We start from the raw sequence: 20,812 nt of genomic DNA on the forward strand, positions 1-20,812 counted from the left end.
ATTGATCCCTTCTTTATTATTTATTTTTCATTAGAGATCCATTTGTTTGATTAGCTACAAAAATTAATGTTTTATCTTTTGCCTCTTTAGCCCTTGTCAAGAGAATACCACTATGGCAATAACTTTGGTTACATAGTAGCTTTCAAGCCATTTGGTGAAAAAGAATGGAGAAGAGTTACAGTTACTAATCCTGAAATTGGCCGATATGTCCACAAGGATGAATCAATGCCACCTTCGACCCAATATCAAGTAAAAGTGAAAGCCTTTAACAACAAAGGGGATGGACCATTCAGTCTCACTGCTGTCATTTATTCAGCACAAGATGGTGAGTAAAGGTTCCAGATGAGTTCGATACTGAGGGCCCAAATCAGCAGTAGCAACATCAGTAGAGAACCAGCACCACAGTCTTTGATTAGACAATCACATATGCCTTCAACAAGGAGGGTGCAGTTTGCTCACACAAAACACCTGCCGTTGTTCTGAATGAAGAACTTCAGGCTCTCCTTTTCATGTGATAGAGGGCACTTGCTGGTACTTTCTGTCTGAACAAACAATCCACAGAAGCATTCAAGATTTTTCACACAGCTTGTTAAAAGGTTTAAGAATTTGAAAAACAAATTCCTATCTCCATATTCGTTGCCTGAAACATTACATTGTAATCCAGCAATGTGTCTCTGTGATCCTGATTAATACATACGGTTGGCGTAGGAATTCAGAGGTGAATTGTTGTAACTTATTATGGAAATTTAGACTTTTTTGAAAAATAATACTCCTTTTGATCCATGTGCAAAATGCAGGTGAATTCTTCAGCTAGGGCTGCTATCTACATTTGTTGAGATTAGTTAGTGACAAAGTTCCAAACATGTAAACCATTAAGATGCATATTTGCTGTTGAGCCTACTACTAAGGGTTATTGCATGTGCATTAGATTTAGTTAATCTTAAAATACTTATGTTATTTTCCTCTTACCAGGCCACACTATAGCCTATTATTCTAGCAGATCGGTGGCAGAATTTAACCCCAAAACCGTTCCTGTAAAAGGAATGATGGTTCAGTTATATATCAAGCATGTTCTGAGTCAAACATAAATTAGCCCTGCCACATTCTTTTTTCTAATTTGGATATTAGAGCTATCAGGTGAATAATTTAATGAAAATTGTTTTCACATTTCAGTAAAATCTTTTTCTTAATTCTTGCTGGAATTATTTCACCTGCTGTGGTCTTTAGGATGGAAGTTTACATGACATTTCCAAACTTAGTGGGGGAAAAGAATCACTAGAAGAAAGTGTACCTTAAATCAGAAGAAATATATATAAAATCTTAATTGCAATGTAGTCACTCAAGTCTGTTTTTAAAAATTACAGTGTATTAATTTCTGCCAAAAACCCAAAGAAGAATTGCTCACATTTTGCTTTCCATACAATAGAATTGCTTTCACAAAGTCAGGAGATCCAGACCAAAGAACCGAGAGGAGGGGTATACTCTGTATACTTTACTGGAGATTTATGTTCGTGACTCCCATTAACACTAATGGGAACTTTGCACACAAATCGCCCACACACAGAGAAAAAGATAAAATAGCCCTTTTGTTTCTTATGATATTTCAGGATCCAAACTAGCAACACTTGGCTATCTGAAGTGATTAATACTAATCCTTTTTATCAGAAAAGTGTACCTTAGGATATCATCTTCAATAGCTGCCGCAGCACCAGAATGATTGTTTTTGCAGTTGTATAAATGCCTTAATAAATTGCTATGGTGTAATAAAAGCCGTATCTGCCAAATAACATTTCAGTATCCATCCTTTTTCAGAGACATTATCGACAGCAGACTGATAAGCTGCCATGCATTTATGTTAGGATTATACAAACTATGTCAGGGTTAGGAGTGTGTTTGTGTAGCTCTCTAAGTTCAGAGACATGGCAGAACCTAGTAGCTCCAGAAGGCAGAAGCAAAGCAAAATGCATATTAGTGCCAACTTCCAGATAAAGAAGTCACTTCACTGATTGCTGATGTTCTAACACAGAGTTTAGCCAAATTCAGACACTTTATTGATAGAAACACTTGCAGTCAGATTGTGCCAGTTCCAGCCAGCAAAACCAAGTTGGCTTAGTGAACCTACTTTCTTTGCTTACCAGCACAAGAGGCATCGAAATAGTCTGAGACTCCCGCTGTTCTGAATATTGCTGGTAGTGCTAACAGCTCCTGTGCAGGGCTATGACCCTGACAACTGACCACATCCAAAGCAGGAACAGCAGGACAGGTTAGAGGCAATTTTTCCAGCAGGTGTAATGAAAGTTAGTCCAAAGGGCATTCTGCAGAGTTTTTTTGCTAGCATCAGGACTGCCACAAGGTCGCCTCAGTGCTTTGTAGCACTCCTCCTGGCTCCCAGCCCCAGCTTTGTGAAGTGCCGCTCGGAAGATAAGTGTGTGATGCGCACCGTGTTTGCACTGAGGTGCACTCGATCGCTTTTTTTAATTGGTAGAATTACTGAATTATAAGGCTGGAGAAAAGCAGCTGATGTCATCTTTCTGGCTAAGGAGAGACTGTCTGCAAAAATATTTATAGAGCATAATTACCAAATAGGGAAATAAATTATTTAGAGCTCATAAAAAAGCATAAGCAGATGAAATACTGTTTATAGTGTTTTATCAGCAAAATCACCCTAGCAGTTGGAACTTTTCAGTATGAAACATTCTGGCAAATTCTGCAATTGATACAATGGGGAAAAGTCACTGATTTGGAAATGGATTAGACGATCAGATCTATTCCATCTGTACCTCAGTATCTGTGATTCAGCAAATGTTATTACTACCATCACACAAAAGAACTTCTCAAAAGTATTACTGAGATTTTAAAGCAATATAGTCATACAGTATTCTATACATATATATAAATATACATACATATCTATATAAAGACAGCATTTCCACAAAGTTCTGTGTTTTTTAATATATCTATGCATGTCTAATTATATTGTGGGCATCTTTATTTACTTTAGACACTGGCGGATTTCTGTGTTCCCACATGCTTTAAGCCAAGCTACGTGTCTGACAACTGCGGTAGCACTAGTCATACCTGCCATTGCTAGTAATGAGTAATGATTGCTAGTGATGAGTGCACAGGCCCCTTGCTTATCTAAATTCCTGTCATTGTGAAAAGAGTTTTGCAATAGTGTCTCATTTTTAATTATACATTTGCATTATTAACAGTCATTGAAAGACAATTAGAAAAAGTAACTTTGCATATAAAATTAGCTTGTTACCTAGGATACTTTTCATAAGAAATATAACTGATTTTTTTCTTAACAGTGGCTGTTTTGATGCGTAGTTGACTTGTTGCCCAGTTGGAAGATGAAGTGCATGAAAGCTTTCCTCAGCTCAGGCTGCCATGCCTATCTGTTTCAACTTGTTTCAAAAGATTCATAAAAGAGTACTGTTCTCTAGCTTGAAAAATTGAATCTTCCATAGACATTGCTAAGTTAATGCCTTTTTCAATTCCTTACCTTACTTAAAATGGAAGCAACAGTGAAATTAACAGCCCCTGATAATTAAACTAGAACTTACTATTCTGAGCCCTGAATATAAGCATGCCACATTGTAATTGTCTGTATTCTGCATTGGCTGGTGTCCAAAACGAAGAACCCACAGAAAAGATCAACTGCCTGATATATGCCTGCTAGAAGGGTGCTCTTGGATTATTGCACACGTATGTTCAAGTTCATATGGCCAGCTCTCTTATCTGATATCTGATCTCATACAAATTTTATATCATTATGACTAAATGACATGCATATGAGTATTTGTGTGTAGCTGACTTGAAAAATCTGGTGTATATGTTTTAATCTGTAGAATGCTGTCCAGTTTAGTAGAAGATCACTGAATGCTTCCTTTTATTTTTATCTGAGCCTGTTTTTAATTTACATAGATTCCAGTGTGTAATCTGTTGAAGCATGCAAATATATAGTCTGGGCCAAATAATATGATCATTATTTCATTTTTATACAGTCCCTTCCCATACAGATCATCACTGAATTTAAAGTTTATTCAAATAAAACCAGACTAACGCAGCTGGAGCTGTGATATCAAGAAAATAATACAAAACATTGAAGTGAGAGAAGTCCCTCCAAGTGAGTGTAACCATATCACTGGATGAGGTTGAATATTTAACATATATTTCATCTTCCAGCTCCAACTGAAATACCTACAGATGTGAGCGTAAAAGTTTTGTCATCTTCTGAAATCTCTGTTTCTTGGCACCATGTTTCTGAGCAATCTGTGGAAGGATATCAGGTGAGTTTAGAGGTGATGTTCATAACATGTCTTCTTATTCATTTAATTTCAGTAGTGAATGCAAGGATAATTCCCACTCTAGCATTCTGTCTCTTACGGTTCACTCCTCTTTAATTGTTGTTTGCTGTGAAGATTTCACATCCTGAGTAATGTATTATTTTTGGTGCTACATACTTCATTACTAAGACATATTAAAAAAATCTATTTGCCCACTGTTCAGCTGAGAAAAGGTGTCATTATTTCCCGGAAGAATGTTGTCTGTTTATGTTAGGTAATTGAATGCCCATCTCTACCTTCTCAAAACACACTGAAATTAAGTTTTGGGTGTAATTAGCAACATAGACATTGTAATTAACTCATGACCCTTCTAAATTGTTAGCAGCTATTGCTATAATTCACTTGCAAAATTTACAATAAGTGGGACTAGGCGACAAATGCCCAGAATCCAGTATAACAGATACCATGCTATTGTGCAAGAAAGCAGTGTTTTGTTCATGCTTTCTATTTGCCCCCCACAAAAAAGAGCTTCAGGATGTCCAGTGTGTATGTCCAAGAATAAGTAGTGGTACTCATTAAAATTGTTCCTGTTCTTCTACAAAGATGAGAATAGTCACAGGGTGGATGCAAGCAGAAGCAGCCACGTGGTTATCCAGCAGAGGAGTCTTTCTTCATCCACACATAGTGGATGCTGAAAAACTTTGCAGTGTAGAGCCAGCTTCTTTTGGCTGCACTCCAAAAAAAGGGATGTGGGCCTTAGTATGTTAGTGACTTGCTTGTGATTTAAGTTTTCAGCTGCTTGATTGTAGCCTGTATGTTCCAAAATGGGCACATACAAATGTGAAGTAACCTCACGGAATGGATTTTTGTGATTGAAATATATGAATAAATGCTCTTCTAATTAGTAGCACTTGTTTCTATATTTCCTGATCTCTTTCTGTCTCCATGAGATTTATGTAATACTTCTGGGATACAGTATCATAGCATAGATACAGGTCATAGCAAAGAACTCAGTCAGAACTAAGATAGTGTACCGTATAAAGCTTGATTCTACGTAATGCACACATAGAGCTTAGAACTATAGGTATAGGACACTGGGGTTTATAATTAAGACAATGACATCAAAGGTAATTTTTCTTAACTTACTAAAGCAGACCACTGGATTGAAAACCAGCGTATAATAGATTTGCGAGCATAACTGAGATCAGCATGGAGTGCATAGATCCATGAGTTCAAGCCAGCCAGCTATGTAGTAATGTTGCACTTCATAGCTGGACAGTATGCACAGAAATTGGGCTGGAAGCATGCGCTTTCGGAACAATCAGAACAGATGTGCAGCTGGCACACTCTTGGGGCTTTCTGGGGGGACAAAGAGAGCTACACAAAGGGGGAATGGGAGGACACTGGAGCTGTAGGGCATGGTAATAGGTGTGGAGGGTTGTAATGGGGAAGGAGATTGTGGGTATGGGGGGTGCTGAGGATGAATGGGGAAAGAACATGGAGAGAGAATGTTCTTAGGCAACCCATCATTGATCACTATTTTATTTTACTTTATCAAGCTATCTGAATTGCTGTGGGGGAAGATCAGGGGAAGAAGGGAGGGGAAAGGATTCAGCAAAAAAGAATGGGGTCTGGAGGAAAGTCAGTGGGAAAGAAGCATGAAGGAACTTGGGACTGGAAAGAAAGAAGTATTGCTGTTCTGAAAAAAGGTGGGATACTTTGGGAATGGGTGGAGAGTTCTATTACATAGAATACAGAGGTGAGGGATGTGGCCTTAAGTTGTTAGCTGGAGCCTAATTGTTCATCCGCTCATTTGAAATGAATATGCCCAGTTAGGTATTCCTATGAGAAGTACTACACTTCCACAAATCCAGTATAAATTGGATTTCCTGAATATTTACAATGAGTAGCTGCATTAAAATCTCTAGTTTCTTTAATTTTTCTAAAGTAATCTTCTCATTACCATAACTGTGAAAAAATTAATATCCATCTATGTATAAAAAAGGCATGAATTATTGCCCCATAGACCTCAATAAGGTATTGATTGCAAGATCTTTTTCTCTAGAACAGTTATCAGCTTCATTCTAGCAGAAGGAAAACCAGCAAGGGGAAGCATGTGCTCCTACACTGAGGGCAAAAAGAAAGTCTCAGGTTCTTGAAGATCGGAAGAACCGTCTGCCATCAGTCCTGAAGAAGCCATGGGACAGGAGAAAGAGAGAGGGCTATTCTGGAAAGTCAATGCCATGGATTGCCTTTGTGAAGCTACAGTAAGAGCTGTGGGGCAAGGCACACAGACTTGGTCAAACTGCATTACAAAATTCAGATGAATATGTCTGGTGGGACCTATCTGTATAGCCATCAAGCAATATTCCAATATGTATAACACAGATTAGCAAAAATCCCTCATTCTCCACAACACCTTCTCAATTTCATTTTAGTCTTTATTATTACCTGAAAACGGCATAATTGGCCTTTTAAATGCTAGCGTTTAAGAGGTGGGAGTACTGTAAGCAAAGTACCTGAAGTTATTTTACTTATGATACAGGGCTTTTCACAGCAGGAGGACTCAGATTTTCTTGACACTAATGCATACCATCAGGATGACTGCCCTCATGGTGATGAGTGTGAGCTGATAAATTTTGCCGTTACAGAGGAGTGGCCTCAGCTCACACTTAAGAGAGATAAAATATGAAAACTATCTCCATCCGTAGAGAGGATTTAAGATTTATGAGTTCTTCCAGTGTCGTCTTCAAAAGCCACTGCTCTTCAGTACGTGCAATACCAGAGACACTATATTTCCTCCTGCTTCTATGCAATAAATATATTTTTATTTTATTAAACAAATTTATCATTATTAACCACTGTGGACCGAAATATGGATCAGCATATTCTCTTCATATAGATGAAGTATCTCTTTTATGTCTCCCATATGTAAAACTTTCATGAATATGAGAGCTGTTGTTTCATGACACTTGTAGAAGCACCTTTTGGTGTTTTTCAGTATACTAAAATTTGAATAGAGGAAAGAACCATGAAGAACAGTGTTTCTTCCCTGGTTTTAGCACAGGGAGCTGCACAAATTTGTGATGGCTAAGGTACTCCCTACCCACAGATTACTAAGTGGCCGCTTTGTTGGTTTTGGATTATCTCCTACAGCAAGCTCTAGAGTTGTAATAAAGCACCCTCACGGTGTTCCCTGGGGATTTATCAGCTATAGGTGTCCCTGGCAAGGTAAATGAAGGGCACCAGAGAAAACCAGGCTGCCTGAGATTATGATCCAAGCTCTTTTAATAAAAAAGAGAGATGGGCCACTGAGCAAAATTGAAAAATGTGGATGCTTGAAAGAATGGGTTACATAATTCTAGATATTAATTGCAGTGCACTAGCACTGAGACAGCAGAATATTAGTAAATCTCTGAGTATTTCAGGGGACTTCTAAAATATTTAAATAACATGTGAGAAGAGACCTAGGAATAGAGTAAAGGAGACAGTACTTTGTCTTAGCCCTCAAGGGTATCATTTCAAATTTTTGATTTTCTAAGAATAGTTACTATAATCCAAACATATCGATATGACTGTGTATTAGATGAAGGGGTAAAGAAGAGCATTTCGATTGTGAGACATGGCTAACACTGTAGGAGTAGGTAAGTCTGTGACATTGCAGCCAAGATAGGTAGTATTTAGGATTTAATTTTAATTTCATTTTTAGATTGTATTACTCCTGCCTGGAACTCAGTATGCTCTCAGTGAATTAATTTACATTTTCATTCATTGTTCTCATTTGCCATGTTTGATGCTCTATATTACTTTTTTTCTTATGCCCATAGTGTAGTGTAAATGAACTGTTGTGTAAATGAACAGCAGGATTGTAGAAAGTTTTGCAAGTCAGAGGTTTTCAGGGGCTTCCAGCATATGCCCCATGATTAACAAAGCTTTCCATGTAGTGTCATCATACACAGAGCAGATACATTGACGTATTAGAACATATCAGAAATGAATTATTCTTCCATAAGTCTTCAGTAGGCTTCGAAAGCCAGTTAATATCAACAACAAAGCTATCATTGTTCTCATCATAGCTAATAAACTTTTGGCCACCTAGAACTTCACAGACATCCCTTCGCTGCAGGCTGGAAACTCGCTTGAACTTTGGGACAGAAATAGACATGATGTCCTCTAGCCCTAATGTACAGACCCTCTCACTCTTGAGACAGACCTTGGTAGTTGTTAGCAGCTTATGGCACACAGCTGGCTGTATTCAACGACAGCAGCCTACCTACAAGAGTTAGTTATTACCATACAAACAAATGCTGAGTAGAAGACCACAGTCAGACTTCTACTGCAGAAATGACAGTGGCAGTTTAAGATCCCATGCCAGGTCAATACCGTTCATCAAGTGGAGGCTACCACTCCTACAGAGAAGCTTGCAGAATGGGTAGGGTGCATGTTCCACATGCAGCTCAGGGCTATTCTGTTGACTCAGTAAAATAGCCACCTTGATAAGTGGGAATTAATGTGACACAGTGTCCGAAGACATTTGAAGTAGTTGAAGATAAATCCTCTGCCGCACCTCTCTTCATTCAGCTGCCATGCATGCTCTGAGGTAAAAGAAAGAAATGTTTTGATTCGACATTTTAGTGCAAATGAGAAGGAGAGATAATAAAGCCTTGCCAAACAACAAGTTGTACCCATAATCTGTGAAGAGTACTGCAATATTAGCACCCTGACAAACTGTTGTAGACAAGACTATCTGTTCTTCTAACATAGTCTTAAAATGAAGTTTCCAAGGGAAAACTAGCATCAGTAAAATAGAAGATTAAAAAGTTGTTATTTAAAAGATAAAATACAGGACAAATGCTGTCACCAGTCAAACCTTACAAAGCAAGATTTTTTCCTAGAGCTTGAAATTACCATCAAAATCATCCTTTTCCTAAGAAGACTTAAAAAGGTTCTCATGTAGCATACTCTAAAATCATTATGAAGAAAGGGAGAAGCAGAAGAAATGCTGAGAGTAAAAATACTCAACACCAAAACATAATGAATGTGGCTTTCCACTCTTTTAGCTTAGTGCAATCATTTAGTCTTAAGCAAATAGGTTATAAAATATACAAAAAACAGCGATTGGCAATGTTTTACTCTTCTTTGCATCTCACAAGGCTGTGCAGAATCAGACCCTATGTGTGTGTCAGACCCTGTGGAATGTCATCACTCCACAATAATCAGTTCATTTTAAACCAGGGTGATTTGCAATTGTCTCTGAAATCTAAATCTAAATATCTATGTCAGTACCTTGTATACTTCTTTAGGTGTTGCTGGATCAACAGCACTTCTGAAACTCAGATTTCCTTTTGTTACCTATTTAAATATGAATTTAAGAAGCTAGCCTCAAGTACCAACTTTTGAAACTATGGTCAAAAATAAAGCCACAGAGATTCAATGTGTTCTTTTCTTTGGCTTACTCTTTGTGTTAATCTTAATCTGTCAAGGCTATTTTCAGTGAATATACCTGAGGCAACACACAGCTTTTTTAATAGGTAGTGTTTACTTCTAAAAATAGTATAATATTCCATTCTTTTTCTTTAACCTGCCATTTAAGCTTTGTGGCCTAGCTGAAGTGCCCTCATATATGGATAAGAGCAGGGTTTTTTTTTATATGCCCTTACAGTTCTATAAAAATATTTTTCTACTCAAAGGAAAAGAACTTCTGACAAGTCAGTTCAGTAGTATGTGATAATGCTTTGAAGTCTAAGGGTCAGTTCAGCAGAAGAGCTGCTAAGCACATAGCTCACAGAGAAACAGGTAAGTAATAGACATCAGTTCAGGTCTCATTTTTTAAGTCATGCTACTTTACTAATCATTTATTAAAACTTTTTAGTCATGGAAAGAAGCAGTCTGTATTCAGTAAAATCTGTAGTAGTTATGCTTTTTGAAGAAAAAATCTTACAGAATTTTTATGCAGTTAATTGACTTTGCTTTTAAGATTTCACAAGTTTACACTGATACTTTTCCTGCAGTTTAAGCATTTACAGGTCTTCTCATCTACTTTTACAAACATAATACTCTATTGTGAAATCTGATTGAATATAGCCAGAGAACTTCAGAAAATGGTTAGCGGTGCATATCTACAGACATGCACACACAGATAACATAACTGAATATTTCTCATTTCCTTAGACAGAAGTACCAAAAGGTGGAAGTTATGAGATGTGTTACACAAAATATCAGGAAATCAACAGCAGAGTTTAGTCTATATTGTAGGAAAACAATATTAAAGTTCAGAGTAAAATGCTCAAAAATAGTCTTGTTTTCTGAAGGCATTATCCTGCTCCCAGACTTCCACTGGCTTAGCTGAAAGCAAGCTGAGCCACTGGGGGCAAAGATTTCATAGTAAAATATGAATTATTTTCCATTTCTTTATGTCTTTATAAAACTTGGTTGGAATCATAGTCTGGAGACTGAATTCCAGGCTATGGCATTTAGACTTGTTTCAGCTCACTTATCACCCAGAGTATGTAGTAGAGACATACCCACCGTACATCAGTTCTGATAAACTTTCTTTGTACCTAAACATGCTAAATTTAATTATTCAATTTGATTGTTTGCAGATTCGTTACTGGGCTGCTCATGATAAAGAAGCTGCTGCACAGCGGGTACAAGTGAGCAATCAAGAATATTCAACCAAACTGGAAAACCTGAAGCCTAATACACGATACCATGTAGATGTTTCTGCTTTCAACAGCGCAGGCTATGGACCTCCCAGTAGAACCATTGATATTATCACTAGAAAAGCACGTAAGTAAATGGAGCAATAGGTTGCTTATAATGTTCTGTACTTTAATATTGTATGTTGCATCATACCTATTGTATCTTCAAACTTGGCTTCTCATCCATATACCTGAAGTTTTCCCTTTACATGGTATTGGTTCTTGGTATATAAAGTTCTGCCAAGGCTCTTCTTCCACATTTCTCCTGCCATATGCAATGTGGATATCTGGCACAAGGCAGTAAGGAGATACAGATTATAAGATGATAGGATAATTCAGGTTGGAAGGAGCCTCAAGAGATCTCTAGTCCAACCAGCTTGTCAAAGCAGGATCAGACCCAGTTGTTCAGGGCTTTATCCCATTCGGTGTTGAAAACCTTGAAGGAAGGAGGCTGCACAACCTTCCTGGGCAACCTGTTCCACTGCCTGACTGTCCTCATGAGGAAAAACATTTTCCTTACATTTTCTTACATCCTGTCTGAGTCTCCTTTATTTCAGTTTATGCCTGTTGTCTCTCGTCCTGCTGTCGGGCGCAACTGTGAGGAGCTTGGCTCTGTCTTTTTGATCGTGAATGCCATTATTTTATGGTTGCTACAGCATTAATTATCACATCCCCAAACAGTTCCTTCATGTTAATGGATAACAGATCCAGCTGTGTGTCACCCCTGGTTGCCCATCCAGTACCTTTGTCAAGAAATTATCCCTGATACCCTCCTGAAATCTTCTTGACTGCTTGCATCCCACCATGTTACCCTATAAGGATACCTCAGGGAAGCTAAAGTTCCCCATAAAAAACAGGTCTGCAATCCAAAGACTTCCCTGTATTATTTAAAGGCTTTGTGCACTTCCTCACCCTGATCAGGTAGTCTGTGACACACTCCCACCACCATGCCACCCTCACTGGCCGCGCCTCTGATCTTGACTCACAAGCTCTTGCCCAGCTTGGTGTCTGTCCCATAGAAAAGCTCCGTACATCCAAGCTGTTCCTTTGCTTAAAGGGCCACCCACCTTCTCTTCTTCCCTGCCTGTCTGCTGAAGAGCCAGTATCCATCCATCACAGCACTCCAGCTGCACCAGTGGTTCCACTATGTCTCAGCTATTGTAATGATGATCAGCCTGTTGGCAAAGATGCTTTTCCCCCACTTGTCAGGTGGATCCTGTCTCTCCCTACCAGTCCTCAATCCTTAAAGAGGCCACCATAGTTGTAAAAGCCAAATCCTTGTCATCAACACCAGCTTCACAACCAGATATTAATTCACAGGATCCGTCCGCTTCCCACTCACTGGCAGGATTGAGGAGAAAAATACCCAGGTCCCTTTGCCCTTGACCATCACCCCCACAACCGTGTAGTCATGCTTGACTCTCTTGAGGTCTCCCCTGGCAGTATAATTGGTGTCCACATGGATGAGCAGCAGGGAGTAATAGGATGAGAGCTGGACAAGCCTCAGCAGTCTCTTCACAGCATCTGGGATCCAAGCCCCCAGCAAGCAGCAAACCTCCTGAGACAGCAAGAGGTCTCCATCTTCCACTGGAGGGAGTGTCCCACTGCTATCGCTTGTCACTTTCTCTTGGTGCTGATGTGTGGTTCAGTTTGGTTGGCTCTGATGCTTCCTTGGACCAAGTTCCCAGATCCTCATCAGCTACCAGAGCACTGAACCTATTCTGCAGTTGCAGATCTGCAGGTGGGGAAAGACTCTCCCTCCCGTTGCCAGAATTCACAAGCCTCCAGCCTTCCCCATTGTAGGAGTCTCCATTTGCCACTCCAACTGCATGGACCATAGTGTGAAAGGAATGCAGCCTTGTCTTCATAATTAGAAGCAAAAATGTTGTTCACATGGCTTATGCTTTAATACATTTGATTATTTGGTTCCCTACCGTGAGACTGATGGGACATGATTATCAGAATATGCTGAGCACCAATCAGTTCTGGAAAATCCACTCTCATTACAGTATATCAACCATGAAATACAGAAAATTGGAAATTTTGTTACCTTTCTTAACTGTGCTCTCTTTCTTTGGGCTACATTCAGATTGCTTATCATACCACCTAAAACTGATTTTGGCCCATGCCGTGACATCTGTGATGAACAATTCAGACAAGCTACTACTTAGGCAGCTATACCCTGGCTTTCTATTTAATCAGTAGCAAGAAGTGAGGGTTGCACTCTGAGTAATAAAAAATGTCCAACTGCCTGTTTCATTAACAGTAGAGGGAGCCAGAATCAGGCAGCCCTGTGGGTGATCTGAATTTTAGTCTTGAATTTGCATGCCATAATAGGTTTCTGAATATAGCTCCTGATTTAATAACGATACTTAGCACTAGTGTATTCTGAGCAATATTCCATTAAGACATATATCTTGTTTATTTAAAACACACTTATATGGGCTAAAAATATGTGCAACTAATTTGAGGCTTTCTGTCAGTAAATAGTGCATTGTGCAACTTGGAGCTGCAGGGTTCATTTGTGTTGAGTAAGAAGACTCCATTTTATAAGTTTATTGTGTGAACTATAATTAACACTTTCTGCAGTAGGATACTCTGATTATTAGTGGGTTAAATGCTGTAGACATGCCTTTAAGTGGTTAATTAAATATTTAATCTCAATGAATAAATATGACAAGCCACATTTCTGGGAGTTCTGGACATAGTTGCATGCCAGCAAACACACATGGTCAGCAACATAGCAGAGGGTAATGTTGGCCATTTCCATCTTGGCAACACAGAAAAGCAAACCCACAAAGCAGCCACCGTATAAGCCATACAAAATTGCCTGGTTGGAGCTGTAGAAATTCATTCCAGGAAGGAGGCTATCCCATATGCATATAAAGATCAGCCATAATCTCCCTTTTTACATGTCTTAATAAAAATGTCATTGAAGGTTTATGAAATCTCATTTATGTACACTTTATACGTACTTGCTTTTCAGCTCCAAGCCAACGTCCAAGAATTATCAGTTCTGTAAGATCTGGTTCAAGATACATCATCACCTGGGATCATGTGAAGGCAATGTCAAATGAATCTGCAGTTGAAGGATACAAAGTATGATCTATGAAAATATTTTTTATCTTTATGTATCCTACATGAGGTATATTTTCTAGCCAATGTTGAATTTTGATACCTAATCAGGCTTAAACACAGTTGCATGATAAAGATGAGGGTGTCATGCTCAGAGATCCACAAACATCCAATAAGCTGAAGGTAAAGACAGTAGGCTTTGTCAAAATGATGAGAAAACATTGGAGCACTGAAATTCATCTGCATGGCAAGCCATATTGTGAGAAAGTTTAGATCTGTGACTGCAGCAACCTGATTTCTCCTATGATGACATTAATTGTATATTGGCTAGAAAGAATCTGTTTCAAAAAATGGTAGAGTTTAATAGTTTTTCCTTATACTAATATGCATTGTTCCAGCTTTCATTTTCTGTCTTCAAGTTCCTAGAACAATTCCTAGAACACTAGTTCTTTAAAGTCCAGGAAGGTAGAGGAAGAAAAGGAACACGTCATCTCATTAGATGCAATTACTGAATAGCTAGAGCAACTGTTTATACTAACTATAGGCCATATAGAAATATGCACTACTGGCATACAGAAAGCTTCAAAAGTTAATTCCTATTTAATTTTGCTGCTTGCTTGGCAGTCAGAAAATTGGTATAATGTTCTACATGTACGAATTTTGTTTGATGAGCTGATTGCTTCCTGGGAGTCACAGAAAATGCTTCACAGACATGATTCCAGAAAGAGTGGAAATCTTTTCTAAAGGTTTTGCAAGACATGTACTGTCACATTTGCAATAGTTTAATGGCACTGAAAATTAATAATGATATTAATTGTTTCATTTATAAAAATGGTATTAAATTATTTATATCCGAGAACACAGCTGAGAGGTGAGGTTTTTATTTGATGCTGTTTACCATCCTGAATTATATCTTGTATCATTTAAGTACTTAGTTTGAATCCAAGGGCAGAAATTATTTTTCAAAAGGTGGTGTCATTTTATAACAGAGAAAACAATGAAGAAACATCCTACCTAGATTTACCTTATGTAAAAATGAAGAAAATAATACTTGCTACTAAGTTTTGATTTATATAAATAAAAACCTAGTACTTTTTAATCCATACACTGTACTTATATAACTGTTTTCAAGAAAATGTAGTTTTTCAATAACTATATTTACTGCGTCTTTCCTAGGTGCTGTATAGACCCGATGGGCAACATGAGGGCAAGTTGTTTTCAACTGGAAAGCACACAATAGAGGTCCCAGTCCCCAGTGATGGTGAATATGTTGTTGAGGTCCGAGCACACAGTGAAGGAGGAGATGGAGAAGTAGCTCAAATAAAAATTTCAGGTGAGCAGATAACTTCTTTTTCTCCTTCCCACACTCCTCGAAAATCTTGGACTAAATATTTTCCTCTTCTGCACTATCTGGAATGAGCACACCATTGCTGTCCAGAAGTAGAGAGCTAGCTCTCCTGCAGTATCTAAACTGATGGTTGGAGTTTATCTTAAAAATCTTGCTGAAGACTGATAATCCACTGAGGAAACTTCAGCAATAGTCCAGCTAAATCCTGGAGACACTGCTGTATAAAGTAGAACATGGGAGCAAACATCAAGGACTTGGACAGTGCTTTTGCCAGGTCATGGTTCAAACATTTGCATTGTATTCTTGTCTTTTTTTCTTTTTAAAAAAAATTAACTTAGAAAATAGTAAGGATTGAACATCAACAATATTCCTTGTAATACAGGCAATTTAACAGTTATTGTGTCCTTTTAAAAAGCAATGCCTTTGCTATATTATATTATCTGTGTGCTGTGAGGGAAGCTGTCCATTCCAAAAGGAGTGGAGCTCTGATCAGCAGTTTTTCATTAGTATGTACAATTTATGTAACCAAAAAGTGTGAACTCATGGGCATCACTGTTTTGGTTTGGGTAAAGCATGTATTTCAGTCTTGCTCAAATGGAATCTAGAAGTGGAGAATCCATCATTTGCCTCATACTTCGTTCTAGTGATTAATCACCTTCACTGTTGACAATTTTTTGCCTAAGTTTTTATTTACATTTATCTGGTTTCAGGTTCTGGCCATTGTTTTCTTTTATAACTTTTCTCTAGATTAAAGAGTCTTTCAGTGCCTAATATTTTCTCTACATTAAGATCTATATATATATAGCAAGCAAGTGACTTAGCAGATGCTAAACAGCTGAGCTCCTTGAATCTGTGAGTGATGATAGCATTTTCTTCAGTTCTTAAACAATTTCCACAGCTCTTTTCTGCACATCTCCAACTTCTGAGAATTCCTTGAGGGATGCAGATACTAAAACTATATGCAGCATTTCAACCCTTCCCCTCTGCTGTCTGCGGAGATTATCTCTCCTCCCTGCACTTACTATGCCCTGCATTATTCATGAAAGGCTTGCATTAGCCCTTTATTCCACTGCAGTGTGCTCTAAAATGGTGTTCAGCTTTTCTGCCCAATACCAACCCTAAATCCTTCCTGGAGTGCTTCCTTTCAGAGTACAATCTCCCATTCTGCTCTGTGTGGCATAACTCTTTTCTTCTTTAATGTATAATTTTGCCTTTGGCTATGATAAAATAAAGTTGGTTTGAATAAGTTTAAGTTCCCAACCTACCTGGATTTCTGTATGAATGTATTCTCCTCATCCTTCCTTACTACTTGGTCATTTTGGTTCATGTGCACATATTCTTTGTTTACTTCTAAGTCACTGATGAAGATGATTCTATAGTGTTCAGTCTAATAGCATTTCCTGTGGAATTACACTACAAATTTGATGATCATTCTTCAATAACTGTGTTTTGAAATGTGAAGAATGAAATGTGCCAGTGATTGAATTTTTAATTTGTTTAGCATATGCTCTGTTGAATGTGCGTATCATGTCTTAGGGGGATATCTTGGGGTACTAAGTCAACCACTTTACAAACACTGTAATATATTGCATTGTATACTCTGGAGGAATCATGTTTAACATATTTTATGAGTTGCAAAATAGTTGAAGCAACTTCTGTCTTTAGGACATGTGTTAGGTCATCTTTTTATCAGTCATATATCATCATTTATCATCAGTGTGGTGCAAGGACCCCTTAGGTAGCAGCCCTGGGTAGATCACTTCTCAAAATGGAAACATAACTGTTGCATCGGCATAATGTTGAGGCCAAGCTAATAAGGCTTGCCCGTAAGGCCTGCCCCTAGCTGATCTGTACAGAGCTACCTTCTCTGTGCTGCACTGAGGACTTGATCAATGCTAGTTTATTGAGTTTTGTATTGCTTCACAGTGCAGACAAGTTTTCAGCCCTGACTTCTACCATACTGCAGACAGGGAGGCAGCATGACCTTTTGGGGGCCTGGATAAAGACAGCATGGCCTGGAGTCAGTTTAAGAGAGGAGACTGAAAAAGAAACAAAAGACAGGGCAGTTGCTTTGGAAAATACACTATGCCGATTACTGGGCAAGCATTTCAAGCTATTGCTAGGCTCAAATCATCTTTTCCAGAGAGTAGAATGAAGCGCAGTTTTAAACCTACATGTGGCAAATTGTGCCTGCTAATTTTTATTCTTCAGGAAGTTTTCCAGTAGTAAGAGAAGGTTTAGATTAATTGCCCCGAAAGAGTGGTTGAGAGTTATATGACAGAGTAATGAGGAGCTTTTAAGCAATGACAATTTTTCTTGGAAACTTGCAAAGAAGGGAAGACCTAGTTTCCCAGAAATGTAAGTTCTGGTTGTCAGCTGGCCAGAATGGTACTTCTAATATATACACTGAGAGAGTATCTTATCAGAGAGGACTATTGCTTTATTTGACCTTTAGGCATCTGATTGCTGAATTGACAAAAAAAAAAGAAAAAAAGAAAAAAAAAAGAATTCCCTGTATAAATGAATGGGGAGTATCTAGGACAGGGATTCAAAATAGCCTGCAGGCTGACCAGGAACTGCTAAATCCTAAGCCAGATGGAAGGATACACTCAAGAGAGAGGAATGTCTAGAAACTGCATGCGTCTTCCAGACTGGTATTTTCCTGCTATTGATTGGGGTATCTATGGGTTGAATTCAAATCTAAGGTAATATATGTGGTGAACCTGTGAATTAGGTTTATAACCTTGCATTATAATCAATTGTGATCTAGGGTCTACTTCAGATGCTAAAACATAAGCTTCTTGTAGTATTTGAGATGCCCTAGAGCAGCACGGACATCAATACAATGCTGGCAGGCCTGACAGGACCTAAAGGAGACCTGAGGTCTTCTGGATCAGCAACTGGAGGCCAGGCGGGACACCAGAAGGCATCTTTTGGCCTATATTTCAGGCATCTGAATTGCACCCTTTGCAAACTAAAAATCATTTCCCTGGCTTTGGTGGCTGCTATGCTGTGCTAGACTACAGTGTTGTCAACATGCCACAAGATGGGCTCTGAGCACTTCTAAGCACTTGCTAAATTAGGTCTTTCAGTGGTTTGGGCGCGAGAATATCTAGTTCAGGAACTCTAACGGGCCCTGATGTCTACAACTTTGGTATTAAAAATACAACACATTTTAAGTAGCATAGATTATATTTGAAAGTCAAATACAAAAGAAACTAGAAACATATATTATTTCTAGTTCCACCCTTTGTCTAAGGCACAAACTTTGTTTTATGTTTTTCTCCTTCTCCTCATTCTCCCAGAAAGCCTGGGCATAGGCTGAAGTGGGAGGTAAACATTCAGAAGCAACTTTGCTCTCATATAACCAGTCAGATTCCTACTGGATACGGTTTCAGTTAAGTACAGTATAAACAAAGTTTGCCAAACACAGCCATCACACATGCTTTTCTTTTTAGTGTGTATCCTGAAATGTAAGCGCTTATCATAAAATCATTCACTGCATATATGCTGAGCTGCATTTCAGCATATTGGTAAAATCAATGTAAAAGATAGTCATAAACTGTTGCCTTTTATTTACCAGTGCCTGTTGTATAGTTAGGGATTTGAGGATATTTTTTAAGGCTACTATAAGAAATTCATGGGCTACACAATTTAAAATTCAGTCTTGAGATACCACAACCAGCTGAAGGTTGGAAGTACTTGTTTAATCGATGGAGTCAGTTTCAAGGGCTAATAGTAGGCTTATTTGTTTTCTTTTAAATATATTAAAAGCTTAGAATTTTTCTGTCTCTTGCATGCTTTCCTGATTGCATGCTTTGTCATAGTGCTAACATTAATGTACACAACAGAGATTTAAGAGAACAATGTCACACAAAACAAGAGCAGTATAGGTTATTCATTATCACGATGATACTAACAGGACAGGAATCCTTAGTTTCCATACACTGGAAAGCAGAAAAATGGCCACTGTCGTGTGAAGCACCTTGTACCTTCCTCTTGTGCTCGGCTTTTCATGTTCAGTCTCACTTGCTACATGCCTCTCTGTGAGCTTGGGAACTGCCAGCAAAACCCCCACTGAGGGCTATTGCATGAATTCATGAGAACTCTGTAATGCCTTTAAAGATTAGCAAAAAAGAAATCTATGGCAACTGCTTACGCCTTGTTACTTGTTTTAACTTGCTACATGTTGGAGATTTTGCTGGCTATCCCCAAGCTTGTGAGGATGTTATCGGAAGATGTGACTATCACAGAAGAAGAAATATTCTTGGAATTGATGTTAGAGCACAGAAAGTGTGGCACAAAATTAAATTATGGAACTTCCTGTGACAGGATGTTGTGCAGGCTACAGTATAAATGGAGATTGCTCTATCAATCTTTATTTAAAACAATGTCTTACATTCAGCCTTTGACTCAGGAGCTGCTGATTGACAGAAATGGGAAAGCATATAAGGGAAAAGTCATATTCTGCATGCCGTAAATTTTATTTTCCTTTCCACTGTTATTGACTACTGTTGGAGTCAGTGTTCTGAGTTAGACAGGCCTGTGGTCTGACTCACTAAAGCTGATCCTGTATTCCCAAATTTAGGAATGTGTACTATTAAATACTTGAATAATATTTAGTTGATGAGTGAAAGATTGGTTCTTCTTGTGAAATCTTAATGTATTTTCTTTACTGTTTTCAGCAGCTTGGATATTATCCACCAGACAATGACTGACTTTTAAAATGCATAAGGTGAAGGAAAAAAAATAGATTGTGTTTCAATGTGTAGTTAGTAATTCTTTTACTAAAAATTCCAGCAAGCTTTCGATTGCCACTCTTTCAATAGGACCATCAATGAACTAAAGGTTTTGAATTAAAGGTATTTTGTATTCATTTAGCCATATCATTAGAAGAATGTGGAAAAAATCTGAAAGATCATTATTTACATTAACTTTCTTTTGCCTAAATGTAGCAACATAGCAAAAAAAAACACAGAAAAAAATCATATAGCTCATAGAGTGAATGCCAAGATTAATATTTTGCTTTAATATTGTAATTTCTTTAATGCATAATGATTTAATTTATTACAAATACAAATTCTGCTTTCACCTCTTGGTAGGACATTTAACCATTGAATTACATTTATACAATATTTCTAATTGCTTTGAAAAATAAAAGCTAGCCAACCAGTGTTTAGACTGATTTAAAGTAATCTTTGGAAGACTCATGTCATTAAATTTTTCCTCTTAATAAGCTAGACAGGATTGCAGACATGATCACAAGGTTGAAAGAATGGAAAAGGGAATATTTTCTAGTCATGACAATTCTTATATGTTTTAATTTTCAGTACCAAGGAGTGCAACTTCATTATTCAAATTCTTGTGGTATGTTAAAGTGTACAATTTATTTTACCTTT

General features: G+C 38.0%; 1 protein-coding gene across 1 annotated transcript in view; it reads left to right on the top strand.

Moving 5' to 3' along the window:
- The window catches only part of CNTN1 (contactin 1), a 254,908-nt gene that overhangs the window by 220,996 nt on the left and 13,100 nt on the right, over positions 1–20,812 (top strand). Inside the window, exons 19-23 of the mRNA XM_026117710.2 lie at positions 91–325; positions 4,189–4,292; positions 10,892–11,078; positions 13,977–14,089; positions 15,242–15,398. Of these exons, the coding sequence (XP_025973495.1) occupies positions 91–325; positions 4,189–4,292; positions 10,892–11,078; positions 13,977–14,089; positions 15,242–15,398 (796 nt within the window). The remainder of the gene's footprint in view (positions 1–90; positions 326–4,188; positions 4,293–10,891; positions 11,079–13,976; positions 14,090–15,241; positions 15,399–20,812) is intronic.

The sequence above is a fragment of the Dromaius novaehollandiae genome, chromosome 1 (genome assembly GCF_036370855.1).
Source record: "Dromaius novaehollandiae isolate bDroNov1 chromosome 1, bDroNov1.hap1, whole genome shotgun sequence".
Lineage (NCBI taxonomy): Eukaryota > Metazoa > Chordata > Aves > Casuariiformes > Dromaiidae > Dromaius > Dromaius novaehollandiae.